Below are 24,250 nucleotides of genomic sequence, written 5' to 3' on the forward strand. Positions count from 1 at the left end.
GAAGGCCGACTGTTTCAGATCACCGAGTTCACTAGTTAATATTAGAATGTGTGTCTGGACTCCTATATATTTGGTATGTTCAATTACCAAGCAAGTACTAGAAAACTATACTGAACTGAGTACACAATTTCCACCTTGTGCGGTTGCTTAAAGCTTGCCCCAAAGATAAAATATGCGTGCGCCATTAATAAATATGTCAAATTAGTGCAGAAACTAATACATCGTGATGAAGAATATATATGACTGTGAACAGATAACAATTAAATAGTATGTCAATTCAGAAAATATATTACTTCAATTTATATGTGTGTAGTAATTTGTTTCAAGTGTTAGCGTGTGTTTTAATAACTTTTTTAAATTGTTCAAACTTGCCTATTAGTTGTCCTCTATTACAAGTGTCGACGTTTGCAGCTTAGTTATTAATAAATTAATTCTGTAACAGACAAGGCCATCAACCATTTAGCCTTCCAGACCAGACATTATATTCCAAACTCAAAATAAATAGTACCTACCTGTGCTAACTATTCGCAGTCCAGTGCCACAAATGTCCATACAGTACAGCGTGTGACTATTTCTCGTTCTAGATTGTACATTTGTAAATTAAACAATGGTTTGTTTATGATTCTAATGAAATGCACTATTTGTTTAGACGATGTCTTTAGGGTCACGGAAGATACGCAGTTAAATAAAAAATCAAGTGTTTGCCCTTTAAGAACAGAACCTTTGGACGGGGCTAATTTGTGGTCGTCCACCGGTATATGCTCGCCTGATGGTTTGTTGTGTTTTTTTGAGAGGCATGCTTGTTTTTGGAATCCGACTGTCTGGGTGTGCGTTGTCAAATGTGTGGACTGTGCAGCGCCTGTCCAGCCATGGACTACAGCAATGATGATGAGACTCAGTTATGGATGAAGATGAGGATGATACTGTATGGAGATATAGTAGCTTTGATGTAGTAGAGGATATTAGGCCTGGTAAAGTTTTTTTTTCTTTCATCTACATGCAGCAGCGAGGTCACATCAGGTTCTGGTAGGTAAATTTAGGATTTGGACATTCTGTTTTGCAATTTCAAGTGGCCTTCCCTCATGTTACTGCGCTTGAGGAGTGCTGTGTCTTTAAAGCGAGCGTGGGTATTTTAGGATACCCGCCACCCAGCTGACAACTAGTGAAGGGCTTTGCAAGAATCTATTTTAATTACTTTAAACGTGTTAAGAACCGGTTGCAACAATGGTTTGCTGTGCTATTGGTCTGAGTTGTACTTGAATAAAACGCATCTATGTTATTTGCGTTACGTGCCATACAAAATAATGAAACAAAAATGTGGATGAATTGTCTATAATATATTGGCAAATAAACGCGCTGTGAGGTTAGCATAACCTTACTGTGCATTTTTCAGGCATCCAAAATATTACAACTTTTACTTCTATGCTCAAGTGGAAATGATCCGTAACCCGGAATTAGGAGACAAACCTCTAGGTAACTTTTGATGCTGACTGTTGAAAGGTGATTATATTTCTCATATTAATCATTGCATCTCAACAAGTGACAAGGTACAGATTTCTCAATCTTGGAACTCCTTCCAGTAATTCAATATGAGAATCAAAATTGCAGGGATATCTGCTGAAGATCACTAAAGATGCACTAATAACTGTTTCCGTTATGTACATATGAAGGGAAATTTGAAATGTAACTGTAGTGTGTTTAACACATAGACTTAACAGATTAAGTCATAGTTAAGGAATCCACACAGGTTGTATTTAACACTTGTATAAATGATATGTTTTATGAGTGCACTGACTACTGTTACCATCTCGATTCATGCTGGATGCTGATTCCTGTATCTCCATTTAGGCTGGTAACTTCATATTTCCACTGTTATGGAAACGTCCTGGACAAAATCTAAATGCAAGGTTAAGGTTACAGATACAAAGGGACAGGGACAGTACAATTTGAGATACTGTCTTAATTTTTGGTACACAGTTGTATTCTTTGATGTTTTACTTCATTTCCATTACCATTGTTCTCTAGTAAAATTGGTCGTAGTTGTTGCACTGTTGTAGTCTACAATGCACATAATAAAGTTCCATTACAGGTGATGTCCATTGAAGATTAACCTTTCAGTGCCACATTGTTTTTAAGCTTTGGAGATATATATATATATATATATATATATATATATATATATATATATATATATATATATATATATATATATATATATATATATATCAATTGTACAATCTCAAGTTTACTAAGCATTCAATCTGATATGACATGTCGTTAGATTATGCTACCAGGGATGCTATGTTTGTGGTTCATTCGTAGTTTTTGGGTTAATGGAAAAATTGTACTACTTTTTGCAATTAATACTGTAACACAAGAACATTTTGCAAGCAAGAAATGTTTGCTAATTTTGCATTTATTACAAATCCGCAAAGTTAATGTGCCGTACGTTAAAAGAAAAAGAAGCAAAAAAATCCTGTTTTACAGTATATAAAAGCAAGATGAAAATGTTATAGCCAGTAAGTGTACCAGCGATAGATTTATTTTCTGTCAAGCTTTCCTCATGAATGCATGCTTTGTCCTAGTGTTTACCTGCAAGTGCAGACTATTATTTTATAAGTACAGTAAATAGAACTGTTGTGATTGCGCTTCTCGTCTCCCAAAAATAATTGACAGTTAGTCATATCACAGGCGCCAGTGCTTGTCCAGATTACTGTAGCATAAATTTTCTCACACCAGGCTTCGGACTTGGGTGGGAGTGTTTTATTTTCTATTAGAATGTGTGCTGTATACCTTGTGGCTTTGCAGACATAGGCCTGTAGTGTAACATTTTATCAGTCAGTCTGTCACTATCTGCTACAATCTTGCATCATTGCAGTATTTGATCCTGCCCAGGTGCTTTTACTACTGAGATGCTAAATGTAAAACTAGAGCTGTTGTATATTTTTGTAAGCAGATTTTCAATCTGATTCAAAGTTTATGTCAGGTAAGATCATATCATATTTCCTCCATGTTGGGTGCACACATCCTAACATAAAAAAGTATGATTTTTCAATAAATCCTTAAAGTAAATAATGAAATAACATGCAACCCACTACTTGCAAAAAGACTGTGGCAATTGCATGATAAAGTGACTGGAACCATGAAAAAGTTTCATATTTCAAGAATATATCCAGCTCTGTTTTTACATAAGTGTGCATCTTATACATGTAGTGTGTTTTTTTTTGTTTTGTTTTTTGGGTTTGGACTTTCTTTACTGCCATTTAAAGTTATAGTGTTATAAAAAATAATAAAAAAAACAACATTTTTAGTAGTCTGGATTCCATATTTCGGGTATCTGTAGGGTTAATTTAATAGTTTCATATTTGTATGGAACATATTAACTCTATGGGTGTGTCCTACCTAGTTACTAATAACATTTTCTAAAAACTGTAAAAATTCAATAATGAGGTTTTTAGCACAATGTCACATTCATAATGTTTAGGTTTTTGTACAACTTTTTTTTTTTTCAAACTTTCTCTACAAAGCTAACTTAAGATTTATATTATGCAATTTGACTTTTTATTTCTAGAGTATGCTCAAATTAGCTTTATGAATGTGACAATTTCCAGGTGATAAAGACTTAATTCTTTGAGAGATCACTTTCCTAATTGATACACAACTGTACTCTGTCATTCCCTAAGCCAAGTTCAAATTCGATTGTGGGTATTGTACAAGAAAAACTAACCCTTTTGTGGTAGTATTTTTCCATTCCTGTTAGAACTTGTATGAATCTGTAAATCTACTGCTAATCTCAAAAATTTTCAATGTCTTGGAAACTCCTCAGGCAAACTCTTAACTACATCCTTCACTTTGACTTGTGACCAAAGATGGCTGCCATATTGTTAAGACAGTCTGATATCACCGTCTTACTGAAAAAAAAAAAAACTTTCGAGCGGCAATTGCAATTTGTTTGCCTATAGAGCTATTACATGGCTGAAGAATTCAGGGAATAGTTCTTCTTAACAGGTTTATTGTAAAACATTTGCATGTCTACTAATCTATCGTAACAGCAAATGGTCTTGTATTGCATGGTATCAATAAAACGTTAGCCTGGTAGGCCACCAGAAGAAGGTATCATTTTACATATTTAATCATCTTTTAACTATTAAGTGTTTCCAGACCAGAGTCAGTGAAACAGACAATTTGGGCGCTGAGTTTGCCTCCTGGAGTTTATTGACCGGCCTGCACCACAAATAACATGCTTCGGTGTCACTGTGTGCTAAGCAGTGCAGGAAATGAATCATACAATGAGTCAAAGGGCCTCCCACTACACCACAGTATCTCCTTATACAGGAAATTAAGAGACTATGACGACACTGTCTACCTTTTGACTCATTACTTTGCATTATACACTGTAGCCTACATTACAGTGTTTAATTTGCTGTTCTGTTCTAATATGAGGAAGATTAGAAATGTGTCTTGGGTTATTGTTACACTACACAGAGAGCTACTAAATAACGTTTCCTTTTATAAATTCCTAGGTATATTGATTGACGTCCATCCTACTTTTAATTACCTCATTGATACATTGGCTTTAAAGTTGGACCTAAGTTAGTTTTTAGAAACAGGAAGGTTTTTTTTTTTTTTTTTAAACTGTCTAGCAGCATTACTATTTTTACCTGTTTTAGATTAGGGTGAGTATATTTACCAGTTTGCTTGTAAGCAGTCTCTTCATAAATTAAATGTATTGTATAATTCATTTGGCAGATTTGTTCCCGAGTGTTCCACTTTGACACAATGTTGTACGTAAAACTAGGCTGGCTCTCACTTATGAACTGTAGGCTTTTTCATTGGTATTGTTTTGTAGTTAAGATGTTTAAAGGCTTGGTACCGCCCCTATTTGAGTGCTCTGGTAGATAGCATTGGCATTGGTTTATGTTCCTAGGAGTCTGTTAATTTAGTTGTTCCAAGGGTTCAAACACATTTAGGAAAATTATCTTTTGCACTCAACTCTGTCCACATTAATAAACAGATATCTTGATTATTCTGTACTTTGATCTATGTATGCTGCTTATTAAGTATGAACCACACATGTTGTTATTATGTTGTTTGTACTTTTGCATTTTAACTTTTATTGTTTTCCAGGACTCCCTTGTAAATGAGGCCTTGGTCTCACTGGGTAAAACTCCAGTTTAAATAAAGAAATAAAAATTATAAATGGTCATTGCAACACATACTTTACATGCATTGTTTATGGTATGGAGCATTAAAACACATTTACTAGATATGAAAATTGTATTTTGATATTGATATCGATAACACTAAAGTATTCCAAAACCCAGAAAAATATAATAATACAATTGCAATATCAAATATATAGACGTTAACAGATATTTACATATGAAAAACAATAACTTAGTTTAACTTTGTGGTGCTTTGCTCACAATGTCCATGGAGATATTGTTATATTGTTTTAATATTCCATCATCAGCCACCTCAAAACCAAAATATTTCTAAATTTCACTGCACACAGACTTTCTAGCCAATCCGGAAGTAACTGAATCTTCAGCTGCAAATGCTGACTCACGACACTTGAAACGTATTAAGTACTGTGTCATGCCGAATGTTGCATTATTTTGAGATGTGTTTTGATATTTTAAAAGTACATCTCATTTGTAATACCAAAAGTAACTTGTAACTATGCGGCCAGAAAACATGGAGTGAACAAGTAGATGGCGGTGATAGATGCAAAACAGAAGTGCCCCCAGCTGATAGGGCCTGACCCACTAAAGGGAAATATCCTATAACATTACAGTAAACCTTTTACAATAGGGAGAATTCAATCTTTTAACCCATAATCCAGTTGGAAGGAATATTCACCCTCCAGTATCCAGGGCTGAATAGTTTTTACTCATTAGGGTGCATGGTCTCATATGAAGTGGTACATTGATTGCCTGTCTAAGAACATAAGAAAGTTTACAAACGAAAGGAGGCCATTCGGCCCATCTTGCTCGTTTGGTTGTTAGTAGCTTATTGATCCCAGAATCTCATCAAGCAACTTCTTGAAGGATCCCAGGGTGTCAGCTTCAACAACATTACTGGGGAGTTGATTCCAGACCCTCACAATTCTCTGTGTAAAAAAGTGCCTCCTATTTTCTGTTCTGAATGCCCCTTTGTCTAATCTCCATTTGTGACCCCTGGTCCTTGTTTCTTTTTTCAGGCTGAAAAAGTCCCTTGGGTCGACACTGTCAATACCTTTTAGAATTTTGAATGCTTGAATTAGGTCGCCACGTAGTCTTCTTTGTTCAAGACTGAACAGATTCAATTCTTTTAGCCTGTCTGCATATGACATGCCTTTTAAGCCCGGAATAATTCTGGTCACTCTTCTTTGCACTCTTTCTAGAGCAGCAATATCCTTTTTGTAGCGAGGTGACCAGAACTGCACACAATATTCAAGATGAAGTCTTACTAGTGCATTGTACAGTTTTAACATTACTTCCCTTGATTTAAATTCAACACTTTTCACAATGTATCCGAGCATCTTGTTAGCCTTTTTTATAGCTTCCCCACATTGTCTAGATGAAGACATTTCTGAGTCAACAAAAACTCCTAGGTCTTTTTCATAGATTCCTTCTCCGATTTCAGTATCTCCCGTATGATATTTATAATGTACATTTTTATTTCCTGCGTGCAGTACCTCGCACTTTTCTCTATTAAATGTCATTTGCCATGTGTCTGCCCAGTTCTGAATCTTGTCTAGATCATTTTGAATGACCTTTGCTGCTGCAACAGTGTTTGCCACTCCTCCTACTTTTGTGTCGTCTGCAAATTTAACAAGTTTGCTTACTATACCAGAATCTAAATCATTAATGTAGATTAGGAATAGCAGAGGACCTAATACTGATCCCTGTGGTACACCTCTGGTTACCACACTCCATTCTGAGGTTTTTCCTCTAATCAGTACTTTCTGTTTTCTACATGTTAACCACTCCCTAATCCATGTACATGGGTTTCCTTGAATCCCAACTGCGTTCATTTTGAGAATTAATCTTTTGTGCAGGACTTTGTCAAAAGCTTTCTGGAAATCTAGTAGTGCTTACAAGCAGAAAAAAAAGATTTTCCAGAAGACAGCCTCAAAAGGTGACATTTCACACTTTCTGCGGCATTATCCACAGTGTCCAAGTTTAATCTCTTCCACAGCTGAAGCGGAGAGTTCAAACTCCTAGTCAGTTGAATGCAGACAAGATGCACAAATCCAACAAAATAATATTGACTACTCCAGCACACAGGTCGCTGGTAGCAGTGGAGAACACACTGAGCCACACAGTTCATCCAGCATGGAAACAGACCCAAAGGACCTTCAGACTGTAAATCCAGCAGACCAGGTTACCTCCCACTTGGACCCAAATGTGTTTTCAGAACTGCCTGCAGAGCTTCAGCAGGAACTGTTAAACAAGTGGAAACAACAGGAAACTGTTTCTAAAATCCATGTCAATAAACATATTGGTAAAGCAAGAGCAGCCAAGGAAATTAAACAGACTTTAGCCAAAAGTACTCAGTCTAACAATTTATTGAAATATTTCATGCCAAGCTGAATTCGTTGAATAATCAGCATTGTGCATGTGTGTACATACATATTTTATAAACTTCTTTGTAATAAAATTTGTATTTCATGTAAAAACATTAATGCATCTTTACCATTTAAAAAAAAAATGTATTCAGCAAAACTCAAAGTAGAGTGACTATTAAATGCTTTCAAAGTAGTTGTTATATTATCAAAAGTGAGATGATAAAAGCCTTTAGTTGTGTTAATGTGTTTTTGTTTGTTGTCTGTTCTGTGTTTGCAAAATAAACGTGCGCATTTGCGTTTAAAGTGTATTCAATACACTGTCTGACTGCAACCTGCTTGTAAATGTAAGCGGGAGCAGTATGGTTTATTTTATTTATGTAAAAGAAGCCATACGTTGGCAGAAATACTGCATTTATTTATTTAATAAAATAAAATGTATATAATAATTAAAAAGTGCACTGATATAATTGCTTATATTAGTGCACCTAACAGCAGCATTCGTGTAAACTGATTGACCCCCTGGTCTGGGCAACATCGCTTTATCAAGGTCATTTGGCCCCTGAAACAATCCCGTGGCTCTTAGTTTTGGAACCCCTGTTGTGTAGACGCTCAGTTATGTCTCCTCTGGCAACATACGTTTTGTTGGGAAACAGTAATTGGTTTATTAATTCTGAGTCCATTTTTTTTGCAGTTTTTTTAAGTTACAGAAGCCAGAAGGCCACATTTATTATTCCCTCTGGCATGTGAAACTGGTGGCTATGGAATGACTGTGATTTGTTCCTCCACCCAATGTTTTTTTTTTTTTTTTTTTTTTCCCAGTACTAGCACATTGCTTTTATTCCTGTTCGTGTGTCATTGATTAAGTTGACAATGTTGTTCGGTATGGCAGACTCCACTACAGATCGCGGTAGCATGCCTCCAAGGTCAGGCTGGATAAACACCACTAGTTTAGAATGCCCTGGAGCCCTGTAAGTTCAGACAAATATGCATTAGAAAAACTGATCAAATGCGATAAGTTGTCTATCCATTATAATCAAATGAGCAGAATACTGATTAAAAAAATCCCAATGAAGTTCATAATAAAATATGAAATACTTTCATAACTTGACATAAAAAGGGACTTTGACATGATCACATAGATTTCAGTTTGGTTTCGGTAGGTTGAATGAATGCCAGGAGGTTCAATTTCTGGTCCAAGTTTCTCTGGATCTTCACAATGCTCATGCTGGTGATGGCATGGAAACAGGCACAGCCAGCAGAATGCAATCCCATAGTGTTTCACGAGCCTACAGAAATTCTGAAGGTGTTAAATTAGTTTGACTCTGCCTTACAAAACATAACTAACTGCCTCCTTGTTTTAACAGAGAAAAGCCTTTAGTAACCAGAATATTTACTCTCGCAACGGGGAGCAGATGTATCCACAGGGGTTGTTGTGTCCACGTACATGAGATGGAGATGGAAGACATTTCAGGTAATCCACACTCACAGCTAGAATCAAAAGTGCAAATTAGCAGTTAACACCAGGCCTTGTACAAGGGTCTATAGGTAGGAATTTTGCCTACAAGTGGTAGTGTTTTTCCTTTTTTAAAGAAAAATCATACTAAAGGCAATTTGGAGAAAAAGCTTTGAGAGTTTCAATCCTGGGTCAGGTGACACCCTAATGTGATGGCGGAACAATTGAAGTGAAAATACAATCTGATAAACTAAGCAAAACCAACATGTGCTAATGAGAGAATTGTTTTTAAAAATGTTTTACTTGAGATTGATTTTGCTAATAATAGATTGCTAGACTGAAATGTTGGTTTATTCTTTCATTTCCAAAAATATACATACAGTTGGTCGTTACAATGCCCCCTTCATATCTTTTAATATTGATGAGGTCAACAAAATCCCTTGAGGAAATTAGTCCCAGTCCATAACTGTGGGTAACAGTGTGAGATATCACAGTGTCCTGTCGGAAGAACAAATATATTAGTCATTTAATTCTGTCAGTGTCAGCAAGCTTGCTGCAGCTGCACTGTTGAAAATATTTTATTTTTTATATTAGAATATTTAAAATAATAATTTAGCATTTGAAAAAAAAAAAAGACACTTTCTGTACTTTGCTAAATTAGTTAAGTGCAATGTCTGGTAGACACCTATAAAATATGTGTTTTATTTTTAAAACTCCTACAAATGAGCTTTATTTACAATGCTTTAATTGATTAGTTATTTAAAAACAGTTTTCTATGTCTGAGATGATTAATCAAAACAGCTGTTGTTGGCATCTCTGACTCTTTCAACATTGTAGACCTGTAAGTCTAGGAAAGGCAACTTCCCTCAAAACTGCAATCTGCTGTCCTAGTATTGGAAAGATACCTCGCCACTTAAAACAGCACATGAAATGTGTCTAAATGGCAATGATTATGTACACATATATCATCTCATAATGCACTGTACATTTTAAAAGGCAATTTTAAAAAAAAAAAAAAAAAAAAAAAAAACCTAGGTTTTTAAAAAATGTATAATCTGGTGACAAATGTTAATCTGAAAGTAAACTGAAACAATCACTGTATTATTCTGACAGAAGAGGGCAGTACTGTTCACAAAGCATTTTACAAATTCAAAAAGTGAAGAGTATATGGGGAACAGACTTTAACCAAGATGCTAAGATAAGGGTAACCTAATAACTGATTTCTTTACCTGATCAATCCTCTCTAAGAATGTGTAGGACTTCACAGCTGTGTCCCATTTGTTCCTGTATTCAGGCAAGTACATGAAGGGAATGATTTTCTCAGGAGTATCTTCTATTATACCCTCTCCACGATATCTGAACAGAGGACAAAACAGACACAAAATTAATGAATTGTTTGAAACTCCCCCTCAAAGCAGTAATGTTCTTATGGAAATGATATTTAAAATGTTTTAATAAATTATAATAAATTAATTGATGAAGAAAATCCACTAAACACAGGAAAAATGTCAGCGTCAGTAAAAGACCTATTATGCCAAACTGGCCAGAATTTTACTAATGTATAGCGTTTTATTGTTATTATTTATCAATACAGATAATGCATGTGTGCTTCATTTTCTATTTCTGTGTGTGCTTGTGTGTACTGTAACAAAGGGCTGACGCCTGAGCTTTCTTATATATGTGTCTGCAAATCGTGAACAGGACCGATTGCACAACCCCGCAGACCTGTCATTGGCCTCAGGATGGCTGCTGTGATACACTTCCTTATGCAGAGATACTTGACTCTTGTTGAGGACAGACAGAAAAACATTCAGAGGAGAAGGGCAAGACGGAGAAGACCCTGCGTATTCAAATCCAGGGTCACTTTGTTTGGGATGCCGGAGGATGCGATTGTAATGCATTATCGTCTCACTCCACAGCTCATCTTAGACCCAATAGCTGAATTTCACCTTTTCATCACCTGACTGACTGTTCTCCTGGTAACACCGACAGCACTGACTTCCTCCACTATAGAGGACCATATGGTGTCTTTGGTAGCATAACTGATGTTGGCTGAGGCTTTTCCAAATAACTCAATTTCATGCTGAGTGATCTCAGCCATAAGGACTCTCAGCTCCTCCTCAGAAAACTTAGATTTTCTTTTCCATGCGCCAAGAGGACTTTACAGCCTTTCCTGTGACTTTTTTTTTTGTTTGGTTTGATTTTCGTGCTCCACAAATCTCATACAGTGCTTGCTGCTCTCTGTACTAACTCACCTTACCTCTGGGCTGAAAGTGCAGCCGCTAAATACCCCGATGTACAGGCGGTGCTCATTGTGACCCCCATTATCACGATTGCAGCTCATTATTTGTGCACATTGAGTAATTTGCATTGGTCTTATTACATAGGCCGCAGTGTAAGATAATTGCCTAGATGCTAGGGAATTTGGATTTTGCACTACACCTATCTACATCAGGCCCATAATGTCATGTCATATTATATATCGTAATAAGAAAACTTACAGGTTTCCTGCATATTCGTTGGATGGCTTCCAGGACACAGTGACATTCTTCTAAACGACAGGAGAAAATATTAGGGTGCTATTTTGAAGCAAGTACCAAGAGAAGGGTAGATTTTCTAAGATGAACACAGTTTCATGTAGCAGTTGTTCAATTTTGGTTTTGAGCATTTTCTTGATAGTTTTAAAGCATTAAACTGTGTCTATTTCTTTCTGAAGATCCATTTTTGAAGTTGCTTCAAAATAGGACCTTGTTATTCTGATGATACTAATTCTATTGAAGGTACTGTCTGGTTCTTACTGAATTCTTGGCCAATTTCCACCCTGAATCATCTTGGTTATATGACCAAATCTTCTGGACAACTTCATCTGCTATTTGGAGGTAATCCATCTTTTACAAAAAAACAAAATAATAATCAGAAGTGCTTTCTCTTGCAAAACTACTACTCTGTTATAAATCCCACGAAACAACAGACACCAATTCCACAATTAAAAAAGTATCTAGTTATAGTGTTTTTCATTGCATATTAACATAAATGTAAAAGGGATTATTAATGTTGTGTGCAACACATGACACAGTGGAAACTTTCATCAGTGCACTACAATCTGAGCCATCTAAAAAAACTGAAAATAGTAACCCCTAATCCACAGCAATCATGGAAGACCTGAAAGAGGCAATAATGCTAATGAAAACAGCAGAATTACTTAAAACGGTTGTGAAACCCAGAGGGGCTGAGTGCGAACCAGATACCTTACAGTCCTCAATTGTTTATGCCACTTAAATATAATCTATCTTGTTTTCGCCACGGCTACAGGAGTCGGCATTTTTGACAAATAAGTGCTTCATCTAACATGGCATGGTCCTTTTCGTTTTACAATTATTGCAAACACTAAATTGGTAGCCTGTGGTACATGTTAGTATTATAGTAATATGTATATTTTTAACCATAATACAGTGTACCCACATTTGAAAATGAGCAAAATGAACTCCATATTACAATAACTTGTCAGATTAGTACTTAATGTTACATGACTCTCTTTAAACGTATTTGCCTATTTTAAACACATCAATCAGCAACTACAGGCCGTTGGATATTAGTAGAAACTTGAAATGTCCAGTTTTACTGTTTTGATATTTCCTACAGCTATAACTGTTTTAACTTCCACATGCAGCACAATGACTGTATACAATGTTAACACTGAACATACCCTGTGATATTTTGCCTCGACAGTTTAAAATTGATTTTAATAGTATTTTATGGTTGTACACAAACCCATGTTCCAATATCTGCGATTTAAGTGTCACGTGACAGATGTCACTAACCATAAGTAATCAGTCATATAGTGGATTGTGGCAAAAAAAAAAAAAATAGCATGACCCTGTTTACTGAAAACATACAAAGGTGAAAGCAGTCACATTTTGACAATTCATGTCATGTCATTAGCTCACAATCACTGGCCCAAATAATGATCTCAACACGTCATAAAGGGCCTGATTTAATTCTAAACTTAACTTTATTTTTAATTGTTTTGTAAATCGGTGTCACAGGTCTGACAGTCTCCAGTAGCAGTCACAAAGAATAGAAAAAAAGCTAAACAGACCCGTATTGATTTCTGGAGACCCGAAATACCGACTACTGTACTTGCAGGTAAACCTTCATGCACTGTTGGCACAAGTGTACCGGAGAACAGTGAACTGTTGGGAATGTAATGGCCAAACAATTATGTACACTAAGTTGATTACAGAACAATTCACTTCTTCAATCAGTTGTTCATTTTTTAAGTAAGTTGTAAAATACTACCTTCTTAGACAGTGTGTGTGTATACTTTATATTTTTTAATTACCCACAAACCATAGTGGAGTCAAATACTGTATATGAAAATAATATCTATGGGGTAGTTAGATTCTCGAAAACTCCGGATAAGGTTCCGATGTTCCAACGGTTTGTTATCTGTTATTGACTATTTTTGCCTGAGCTCGTCAGGGGCAGCAGGGGTGGGCGCTTCTTTCGCTTCACGTTTGAACTGGTTTCCAGAGGACATGTAAGCAGTTAGAGAGGGTGTTTATACTGGGCAGGCCTCGTTGATTTGTTTTTGAACGGCATTGTTTTGTTGCAAGCGAGCGATTGCTGGTTTTGTTGATGTCCCAACCACTATGACAACATAACGTATTTTTTTCAAGATAAAAAGTTAAGTGGTACAATTAAATCAGTCATATATAAAATTAGCGACCAGTACATGCTTTCTCATCTGACTTCTCTGTTTAGTTTATGGTTAAAAATCATGTTTGAGCTCAAGATTCACGTGAATGTCAAGCGTTTCGATTTGAGACAGCAAATACATGTGTAATATTAATAATAGATTATGGCTGTAAATTAGTATTATTTGTTACGGTTTTGTATGTAAATCGTGGAAAGTAACCACTTTATCATAAAGGGTTACATAAGTAATGCACTCAACGTTAAAGTTTGATTTGAAAATAACGATAACTTGTTTTTCTTTGGATTTAACATTCCCTCTAAAATAAACTATGAAATTATGTTTGTAAACACATTAAAAATGCGTGTTTAAAGTTCTGTTAGATATTTGAATGATATGTTTGATTTAGTGTGCCCGATTCACAGTGATGTTGTATGATTGCTTTTATTAATAAAATGCTGTTCGATTTGTTGTTAACTCAATCCTGAACCTTTTCGCGATTAGGGCCCAGTATTGTACAAGTGCCCTGCATCTGCTGGTCAAAATTCTTGTCAGTGTTTTTGTTTAAGTTTGTGTGTCACTGAGACTGACTTACCCAGTGTTCAGTATCTTACCACATTAATTAATAAAAATAAATTAATTAATACAACCATTGTCATGTCTTTAGCTATTAATTTAAGTGGTTACATTTTCATATTAACATCGTACAGGCTGTGCCATATGTATGTGAACTGCTGGAATAACCCAGATTAATTTGTTTTTCAGGTTATAACTATGTGAGTGTTATTTGTGGACACCATTGACAATATGAGTAAAGCTGTGATCCACTCCCCAGAATCTACAGTCACTTCTCTGCTGGCCAGTTCTGGGCACCTGAAAAGCTCTGTTTACACTGACTCTAGTCATTCCTCTATCAAGTATAATGATAGGCATTATGAGTCCGCTTCAGAAGCCCTGGATGCCTACATTGAAGACTTTGAGAAAAGCCTTGGATCTTCATGGAAGAGCACTGGAAGGCTGCACCTTAAGAGAAACACAGTCAGCCACCCCAGAGCACAGTTTAAGAACAGAGACGGTAATCTTGCACACAAAATATTTATTTACAGGTTTAGTGGATTGTCAATTTCTGCCACCCAATGTAAATGTGCCACTCATGTTATTTAACTAGACTCAATGGCAGAGTTTTAATTCAAACTCTATCGCTACATACTTCTTTTTAAGCCAGAGAGTTAGATAAATATTGTTCAGAGAAACCCATGTCAGCATTCCTGATTTTGAAAACTTGGTAATGTATGTTGATATTAAAAAATATATTAGCATTTGTGCATATTTATGTGAACAACTTCTTCACTGAGCAAAACTGAACATTACATTTAAGTTGAATTACAAAAGCAGAGAAGACTTACATTTGATAGACTAGCTGGTAGAAGTGAGTAAATTTACACAAATCCACTCCCTGAGTTTTGTAAGCCAGATGCCATGTGTGTCTTTGTAAGATCTGGAAAACTGCAATTACATGTTTTAAGCTGAATTATATGTGTGCTTTTTTTCAGTTCTTAAGGAAAGCCTTTCTGAGAGGGAGTTGGATTTTCTAAACTTGCCGGTAGGAAGATCTATTGCCAATGACCCAGATCTTGTTAGCCTCATCACTGATGATCTCCTCGTCTTGCCACCAGATGGGTCATTGCCCATCACCCGGACCTCAGCCCTCTTGACTATGTCAAAACGTGATACTCAGCTCTCCGTTGATTGTAGTCCACATTCAAAATCCTACAGTAGGTCCTACAACGATCCTGCTTCTAGTCACGTTTACATAGCATCCAAGGCTTCTGCTCCCCAAGAGCTGGACTTGCATGTACAGGGAAGGAGGAAGAGTGGAAGAAACACATCACTTGAGAACATTTTTGGATCACATTCCAGCCACCAGTCTCATAAAGCTGAGTGCAGCCAACCCTTACAGCATATTCTTTCAACTCCCCTGCCTTCTCAGAACTGCAAGCAGAAAAAATCTGAGCCGAATACAAGCTCTGCCAAAAACTATCCCAGGTGGCTGACCTGCCAGAAGTCAGAAATAGATTTTTCAGGGATAACCAGCTTGCCTGATGTGAAATACCCTGGCTGGCTACAGGACTGTGATCTAGCATCCAACATCAGTCACACGCTAGCATCAAAACCCAAAACAGAGGGTTACTCATTGGGACAGGAGCTGAGATCTGAGCCTACAATTGTGTCCTGCTTTGATGACCTAGAGGCATCTTATTGTGATCTTCAGAAGGAGAATCTGGCCAACCTACTGAGACTCAATGATAATGTGTACCGCAGCACCATGATTACAAAAAGGAAGCAGCAAACCAAGCGACTTGCTACTGTTGAAGTGGACAAGAAAAACAATTACAAGGAGTCTTTTAGAGGCAAGACGGGGCTACTTGCCACGCTAAATCTGTGTTATTGAATTTGAATTGAAGTTGAATCCTTCTGTACTACTACTTCTATTTTTCACACCATACAGTTATAATTTTATAAGGCTGCAGGTTTCTTAGAAATATATGTTCACTATGCCTAAAGTTCAATCAAGATTATCAATGGCAACAATGCGTCAGCTTACCCCCCTTTTTATAGCTCTATAAAAATGTTAAAACAGATTTTTAGATCAAGCTAAAATGTAAGCAATGTTTATCATGCCACTATCACTGAAATGAGTTTGGTCGAAATTAGAGGTTGTTAAGTGGGGACCATTTGTTAATATGGCATGGAATCATCCACTGATTTACTGTCTTGTGTTTATGCTTTTTTTTTTTTTTAAGATGATAAGATTGAATTACTGATTCTTAAAGCAGAGAAGGCTCTTTCGTCCCCAACTCTTGGGCTGGGTCGCAGTGTAAGAGAGTATGGGAGTCCTCAGACTGAAGAGGTGCTGGAGGCTGACCGGTCCTGGGACAATCCACCAGTAACTTTGTGAGAGCACCTTTCATTGTCAAAGCATCTTAGTTTAGAAAGCAAACAACAGGGGAGAGGGGGGAGGGGGGGTCAATAAATGGATGCTCATGCTTAACTACTCCATTTAATCATGTTTTGTAAGTCAGTTGTTTTTAAGCACTGATTTTATTGGCTGGCAGAACCTTTTAGAATTGACTGTATATAATATCTGTAAAGGGTCCTGGGCAGCAAGGCAAATCATAACAAATCATAAGTCTGCCCCCTGAGAGACAAAACTGTATTAATGCATGTTTTACACTCATGTACATATCATATCATATCTGGAACATTAAAGTAATGTACAATTGCTGTTTTACTAACCTTTTTCCATTTTAATCAAGTGTAGAGAGCTTCCTTTAGCCACTCCAGTCATTGATTTGTTTTCCCTCTGCAGTAAACCCCCGGTGCCAGTAGGTGGTGCTGAATTGCTGGAACCTGATGGAGCCGCAAGAGACAAGCTGATTGATGATTATTTGACTGACTGCATAAAGACTAACAAAGAGGTTTGCAAGAAAGTTATCATCAGAATCTTACCAATACCAAAACATAATAAGCAACACATTTTCCAATCAGTAGTTTGTTGTCAAAATTCATAGATAAGGATCAGTGGTGTATAGCGACTCCAAATGTACGAATATAGTTATAGCTTGAAGACACAGTGTACGCCTGAATGTATTTGTATTATTATTTTCTACATGGGTATGAAGCACTGGTGCGCACGTTTAATAATAAATAAAAGGATTAAACAGAAAACAAAACACTTCAAAAGTAAACGGCACGGTGGGCAAAACAGACATGGAACAAACGGCTAGCAATTGTTTTCAGTGTTATTCTCTTTATCTCACGCCTAATGTCTGTTGTTCCGGCTCTGAACACAGTACCCTGTTCAGCCAAAGCTGTGGGTTTTTATACATGTGACCATCTCCAGATGAGTAATAAATGAATCAACCTGGAGACGGTCACATTCTGCTCGAGATTCGAATGGATGCGGAATTTAACCACATCCATGCTGTAAAATAATTAAGAATGAAACAACATGCATTTACACACTATACAATACATTTTAAATAATAATAATTAAACAAAATAATACAAATAAACACAGGCGTCGTGTAGCCCGTCACACTTGCCCATAATCATCTTCTACCTTTTTGCCAGTGTTTCTTTACAGCTAAAAGGCTGTAATCCAGATGTAGACCACATCCCAAAACAATGGCACTGGGATGTTTGCAGGTACTTATGCAAGAGGTGCCAAGGATTGTATTGGCATGGAGAATGAACTGGCCCTTTCAGGGCATGCGTGACCCATGCTAACTGGGCTCACATTGCTGCTGCTTGTGCTTCCCTCCACGGCATAAATAGATACTTCACTCAGAAGCTATTTTAATCTTGCTCTTTTTTTTTTTTTTTACAAAAACAAAATAGCAACCGTTGCTTCATAATTCAAATACAAAAAGTATTTATATCATCTAGATTTTTACCTGTTCTGTCCTGTACAGAATTTGAAAGTACTGTGGAACCCAGCAGCCTAGCTAAGCAAATTTAAGATTCTCATCTCCAGCCCTATGCTTGCTTTTGAGTACTGTTCTATAATATTTAGACCCACTTTTTTAGTTTTAAAATAATTCATGTCTTGAAAGCCTCGTTTAGCAATGTGAATACTTACTGTGATAGACTGATGCCTATTTTCACATTAAACAGAAAACATTTTATGCAATAGGAAGTAGTTACCTGTTGTCTATTTCATAATGCAATTGCATAGCATTTAGGTTGTGTTCCTCTTTGGGTGATCCCATATTATGGGTTGGGATGAGTAATTAACTTGGGTAGTCAGCATTAACAACAAAATATTGTATGGGTCTTGTTTCTAAGTAAAGCAGTAGTAATCCCCTACCGATATTCAAGTTCAAAGATCACTACAATCTTCTCCCTGCTATAGGAAATTGAATCACAAAAGTTATTAGACAAATTTATAATTAGGAGATTACAGGAGGGAGCATAAAGATACACTGTGCTGCTCCTATTATTTTGCTCCTAGCGATGTTGAGAAATGGATTCCCCATGATAATCTAGATAATGATAATCTAATAATTTAGATTTATGATAATCTAAAAACCATCAAGATGTTGAAAAATATATTGCCGCAATGCAGATACTTGAAGGTGTTCTGTTACATCTAATTTTGTATCTGCAAGAACAATTCTAATTGGTAATCTGTATATCTTTTGAAGACTGTGACACGTGCATCTGGATATTCCTCCAGTAAGCACCATGGGCCTGTAGAAGCACTGAAGCAAATGCTGTTTAGTTTGCAGTCTGTAGAGCAGCACTTCAACCAAGAGCAAACAGGTCAGCATGAGGAAATAACAGCTATAAAACAGGTATGAAATTCCTCAGCACTGTAGAACATTTTCAGCTTGGTTCTCAAAGCAATTTACTCCAAATCATCATTTACTCCAAATCATCAACGTTTTTTTCAGTAAGAACACACCCAATAAATGTACCAAAGTAGATTTGAATAGTATTATTTATTTTGGAATTGGTGTTTTTTCCTTTCAGAAAAAAAAAAAAAAATGTTAAATGCAATTTGGAGTAAAAACCTTAGAGAATCTCACCCTTTCAGTTTGTCCTTATGAATATTCCAGACAAAACTGTTAGACTAACTTGGTACCCCATTTTACTGTCGGTGAAAAAGTTCTGAACTAAGGGTGCCCTGTTGATATCACGTTTTTATACAACTGTTGCCTTAAATATAACCTGGCCACTATTTTTAAATGTTTTAGTTCTTAAAGAAACCACTTTTATGCAGTATTTCTGTTTATACAGTTAGGATCTGAAATGCCGTTGGTGGATTATGAAACAGCCCCAGGCGGCCAGTCTTTACAAAGGTAAGTATCAGCAAAATAATCAGTAAAAACTAAAATGTAATGCTTGTGGTTTGGTGACTCCACCGGCAATCAAGTTGTATATCTCTGTGATGAAGGGTCAGCTTATTTCCTGCCAAGGCAGTTAAAAATGTACAGTGTTGGTCTGCCTTTCTGTTGTTGCCTTTATTTGTTTGGACACGCTTATTTTAGTTGTTGATCGGAATTGCCTCCCATTACTCATTTAAAATTGATGCTGTGTAGAAAGCACAAATCTCTTTTAAATTAAACAAGTTGACATCATACAGTATGATTAGATAGTCGGCTCCCAAGTCGACCCTGTTGAATCTAAACATTTTGTAAAAGGTCATGAAGATTTGTGTTTGTGTCACTGTTTTACACATACATTTTAATGCATACTCTCCACAGTATCTTTTCTGCTCTATTACTACAGACCAGGTATGGTCATAGCTACGATCCCAGTGACCCCATGCCATTTCACCAGCACTTCCATTCACATAATAGCATAGCCTCAACACAATAACTATGCATGTGGCACATTTAGCAACAGCAATTCGTTTTTTTTTTTTTGGTCAACTAGAAATGACAATTAAAATACAGCCTAACATTTCCTGACAGGCAAGGCAAGCAGTCTGAGAACTTTCTTTGACCTGGTGTAGTACCAGATGTCATGTCTGAAACTGCAATTGGTAGACCTATATAATGAATGAAAGTACACAACAGGTAATTAGGATATATGGAAATATTTTGTTATCTACAAGCACTTGAAGAGTGAACACTACGTCAGATTTCATATATGCATATATACAGTGGTTTGCAGAAGTATTCACCCCCTATCAATAATGTCACATTTTGTTGAAATACAAATAACGTATGCAGTTTTTCAAACAAACTTTTTTTTTTTTTTTTATTCAAAGCTGTAGTGGTTAAACTGAACACTGTGTTATATGAGGAGGAGGTTAAATGGCAGCAAAACTTGCAAAGAAAATGTACAAAATGAAATTTACTGGTTGCATAAGTATTCAGCCCCTTAAGTCAGTACTTGGTAGAAGCACCTTTTGCAGCAATAACTGCTATGAGTCTTTTTGGACAGGTCTCTACTAGCTTTGCACAGTAGGATGGTGAAATTTTTGTCCATTCTTCACGGTACATTTTGCAACAGTTCTTATAAGTTTATTGGGGATCATCGATGGACTACGATATTCAAGTCTCGCCATAAATTTTCAGTTGGATTCAAGTCAGGACTTTGACTGCCACTCAAGAACATTTATTCTCTTCTTGTTCCACACTCCAGTGTGGCTTTGGCTTTGTGCCTCAGGTCGTTGTCCTGGCTGACTCAAACAGGTTTTCCTCAAGGGTTCGCCTGTTTTTGCACCATCCAGTCTCCCCTCTATCCTGACAAGCTTCTCAGTCCCTGCATAATAGAAGAAATCCGCATAACATGATGCTGCAACCACCATGCTTGACAGTTGGGATGGCATTGACTCGTGATGTGCCGTGTTGGGCTTGTGCCAGACGGAACACTTGGAATTTAGACAGAAAAGTTGCATTTTTGTCTCGTCTGACCACAAAACCTTTTTCAACATGTCTGCCGTAACGTCTACATGCTTTTTTGTAAACTCCATATGTGCTTTAAGATGAGATTTTTTGAGTAATGGCTTCTTTCTTGCCACCCGACCATACAGGCGAGCTTTGTGTAGGGACCGGCTTCATGTTGATGTGTGAACACTGACTCCCATTCAAACACAAAATCAGATCTCTCAAGGTTATTGTTGGCTTCAGAGTGACATTCCAAACCAGCTTCCTGCTTGCCCAGCTGCTCAGTTTGGGAGGGCGACCTGATCTGGGCAGTGTCTGGGTGGTATGATGCATCTTCTACTTCTTAATGATGGACTTCACTGTGCTGAGAGGGATGTTCCGCGCCTTTCAAATTTTGTTGTAAGTATCTTTGACTACACACAGGCTGAAACCATTTAACTACTTTTGTGACCTTTCAAACAAATCATTTGCACATGAGCTGATTTAGGGCTGCAATAGCAAAGGGGTTGAATACTTATGCAACTGAGATTTAATCTGTTTTTTCTCTGTAAATTCTTATTTATATTCTATATGCATTTTTTAACTTTATCAAAGTGGAATAGTTTGTGTAGATTTTACATGTAAAGTCTAATTTGAAAGCGTCGTGGAGTACGCTCAGGTGCCAACAAAATGTGATAACTTTGCAGGAGGGTGAATACTTCTCCAAACCACTGTATATAATGTGTGTTACGGGTGAAACCCGGTGGTCTGGCTAGACTCGCCAGACAACCGGGTTTCGCCCTTATGTGTATAATATATATGTATAAAAACATTTTTGATTGCAGGGCAATGCATCATTTAGGGCGACTGAAGAACCTTGTTGATGATATGAAGGAGAAGAAAGAGCAAGACAACGGGACCCAGAAAGAAAACTATTTGGATAATAAAGGAAAATAAATTTAGGCAACATAGTTAACCAAACACGGCACTTTATTAAGTTGCTTCCAGAAACATTTCATAGCCATCTAAAAAATATTATTGTCCTCACTGTGATCACTGTACCAGATTTTATAAAAACAGTCACTCACTCGTTTTTTTATTTTCTGTTGACTGATTGTATGATATAAAATTTAACATTTTTAAAATTTTCCCTAACATTTACTATATGATTGATATGTGTTTTAAATTACCTGACGCTACCCGGATCTCAATTTATTCATTTGAGAATTTAAAGAAAAATAGAAAATATGATAACACAGTTGTAAGCGCAAGCCGGTGTCATAAAGACAGTGTTGAAACAAGCTTTTGCATTAGCCTTTTCTTAACAGACAGGATATAATTTTACAGAAAACAGTAACACACAGCGAGCGGCAAGTACACCTCAATAAGAATAACTGCAGCGACTATTTTTCTCCGAAAATAAATCGAAAAGAAAACAACATACTATCCTGTTGGTTTATGTCAGTGATAACTGGGTTCCATTAATAACCATGTGCCTTCCAATACGGAATGCTTTATTTACAGTTATTGCACAGATATAGTTTCTTACCAAAAAGATACAATAATAAACAAATAAATAAAAAACAAATAAAATAATGTGGCACTGTGGCAAAGTGCCCGCCCCTGTGTGTATTTTGTGTTACATGTTGTGTATTAATGTTGGTGTATAGTCATTAGTACACAGGATATAAATGGGTCTGTGTAACACGAGTGTTTAAAATGTATATTTGTATTTAGGCACGAGGATGGCACAGCACTTTACATGCAAGTAAAACGTAATAATATGTGAGCACAGGGAATTGCACTTTATTAATTCACGTGCAGGTGTACCACAGCTCCAATTGAATGATTGATTACACAGTGTAACAAATTTTTTTTTTTTTTTTTGTTCCTGGACAGTAAGTGTTATTTCCTAATTGCTTATGCCTCAAAAGTATAGAAAATGGCTATTATTCCCCACAAACTTTGCTTTTGTGACCAGGACAGTGATATTTCAAAATATCACTATTTCCAATGGGAAAACGGGCAAATGTGTGCCTTTTCGTTCACATAAAGTCAGAAAAAAACAACATATGAATCTAAATTAACATGTATTTACACTAAAGTAATACAAATATGACTACAAAATATTTAGTATAATAGTAAATCTCGAAAAACTACTCGCTTCTAAATCTTTTGTAGTCATTTTTGTATTACTCTAGTATAAATACATGTTAATTTGGATTCATATGTTGTTTTTTTCTGACTTTATGTGAACGAAAAGACACACATTTGCCCGTTTTTCCCATTGGAATTAGTTATATTTCGAAATATCACTGTCCTGGTCACAAAAGCAAAGTTTGTGGGGAATAATAGCCATTTTCTATACTTTTGAGGCATAAGCAATTCGGAAATAACACTTACTACCAAGGAACAAAAATTGTGTTACATAGTGTTAGCAATCGTGTCTCGGTACAGCTGCATAAAAGCTGCATGTTTTCACTCCCACTCGGGTTTGTGTGTTCAGTGAGTGGAGAACAGGATTGGAGACGGAGGTAATAGTAATAAGAACAATAACGTAAAGTAAAATATCAGCTCACTGTGTTTAGTGTTAGTCTGTTTTGTTCATCTCTTTGTTTTGGCAACTGTGCCGTGTCCTGTGTGTTTTAGTTTGTCTTACAACCGTTTATTTTCTGGCTGTCTCTTCATTATTAAATGCTGAGCGAGACCATTTGCTCAGCTCCACCAAACTCCACCTCTCTTTTTATTTATTTCCTGTTTCTGGTCTGACGTCACCCACTCCGCCCGTCTTTGTGACAGGCACACATTAAGTAAGTGCTTCCTTCTTTGAATGAAATATTTCCTTGGCAGAGTTTGCAGATTCTTTTTTCTCCTGCTTGGTAAAGAAATTCCACCCAATGCTTTGCTTGGATGCCACTGTTATGTATTCACAAGACGGAATTAAGAGATCAGGAATGACACTTCCAAACAGGCACATGGCTCTTGCGACTGCCATCAAAACTCAGCTGGCTCAGTTTACAATAGGTATTGCGACAGTCCATAGCGTAATAGTGATGTTGTACCACTGCATTAGTTTAAACTAATGTTAGCCATGTTAACAACAACAACAACATTCTCCAAAAATGAGTGGCATTTCACCTATGTCCTTTAATATATTTGGGTTTGAAACA

General features: G+C 36.6%; 3 protein-coding genes across 7 annotated transcripts in view; 1 reads left to right on the forward strand and 2 right to left on the reverse strand.

The window, feature by feature from the left end:
• LOC121304340 (methyl-CpG-binding domain protein 2-like) overlaps nucleotides 1-602 on the reverse strand; it is a 51,505-nt gene extending 50,903 nt beyond the window's left edge. The window contains exon 1 of the mRNA XM_041235432.1: nucleotides 513-602. The gene's annotated coding sequence lies outside the window, so the exon portion shown is untranslated. The remainder of the gene's footprint in view (nucleotides 1-512) is intronic.
• Nucleotides 603-7,040: 6,438 nt separating this feature from the next.
• On the reverse strand, nucleotides 7,041-13,205 carry LOC121304351 (stAR-related lipid transfer protein 6-like). 4 transcript variants are annotated; one of them, XM_041235461.1, is made up of 7 exons: nucleotides 13,105-13,205; nucleotides 11,804-11,893; nucleotides 11,507-11,553; nucleotides 10,235-10,361; nucleotides 9,386-9,503; nucleotides 8,947-9,040; nucleotides 7,041-8,518 (listed from the first exon to the last, which is right to left on the reverse strand). In XM_041235461.1, the coding sequence occupies exons 2-7, from the start codon at nucleotides 11,891-11,893 to the stop codon at nucleotides 8,374-8,376; spliced, it is 621 nt and encodes a 206-aa protein (XP_041091395.1). In that variant the 5' UTR covers nucleotides 13,105-13,205; the 3' UTR covers nucleotides 7,041-8,373. The 4 variants fall into 4 exon arrangements, with proteins under 4 accessions (XP_041091395.1, XP_041091378.1, XP_041091386.1 ...); XM_041235444.1 differs by having other exon boundaries at nucleotides 11,507-11,556; XM_041235452.1 differs by lacking the exon at nucleotides 13,105-13,205 and having other exon boundaries at nucleotides 11,507-11,556; nucleotides 11,804-13,045.
• c2h18orf54 (chromosome 2 C18orf54 homolog) lies at nucleotides 11,799-22,687 on the forward strand. Of its 2 annotated transcripts, XM_041235403.1 has the most exons (9): nucleotides 11,799-11,884; nucleotides 13,052-13,151; nucleotides 14,467-14,776; nucleotides 15,255-16,112; nucleotides 16,506-16,656; nucleotides 17,072-17,180; nucleotides 18,909-19,058; nucleotides 19,504-19,565; nucleotides 21,926-22,687. In XM_041235403.1, exons 3-9 carry the CDS (start codon nucleotides 14,509-14,511, stop codon nucleotides 22,035-22,037), a joined length of 1,710 nt encoding a protein of 569 aa, XP_041091337.1. In that variant the 5' UTR covers nucleotides 11,799-11,884; nucleotides 13,052-13,151; nucleotides 14,467-14,508; the 3' UTR covers nucleotides 22,038-22,687. The 2 variants fall into 2 exon arrangements, with proteins under 2 accessions (XP_041091337.1, XP_041091345.1); XM_041235411.1 differs by lacking the exons at nucleotides 11,799-11,884; nucleotides 13,052-13,151 and adding an exon at nucleotides 13,377-13,692.
• The last annotated feature ends 1,563 nt before the right edge of the window (nucleotides 22,688-24,250 follow it).

Source organism: Polyodon spathula, chromosome 2, assembly GCF_017654505.1.
Source record: "Polyodon spathula isolate WHYD16114869_AA chromosome 2, ASM1765450v1, whole genome shotgun sequence".
In the NCBI taxonomy this organism is placed as follows: Eukaryota; Metazoa; Chordata; class Actinopteri; order Acipenseriformes; family Polyodontidae; genus Polyodon; species Polyodon spathula.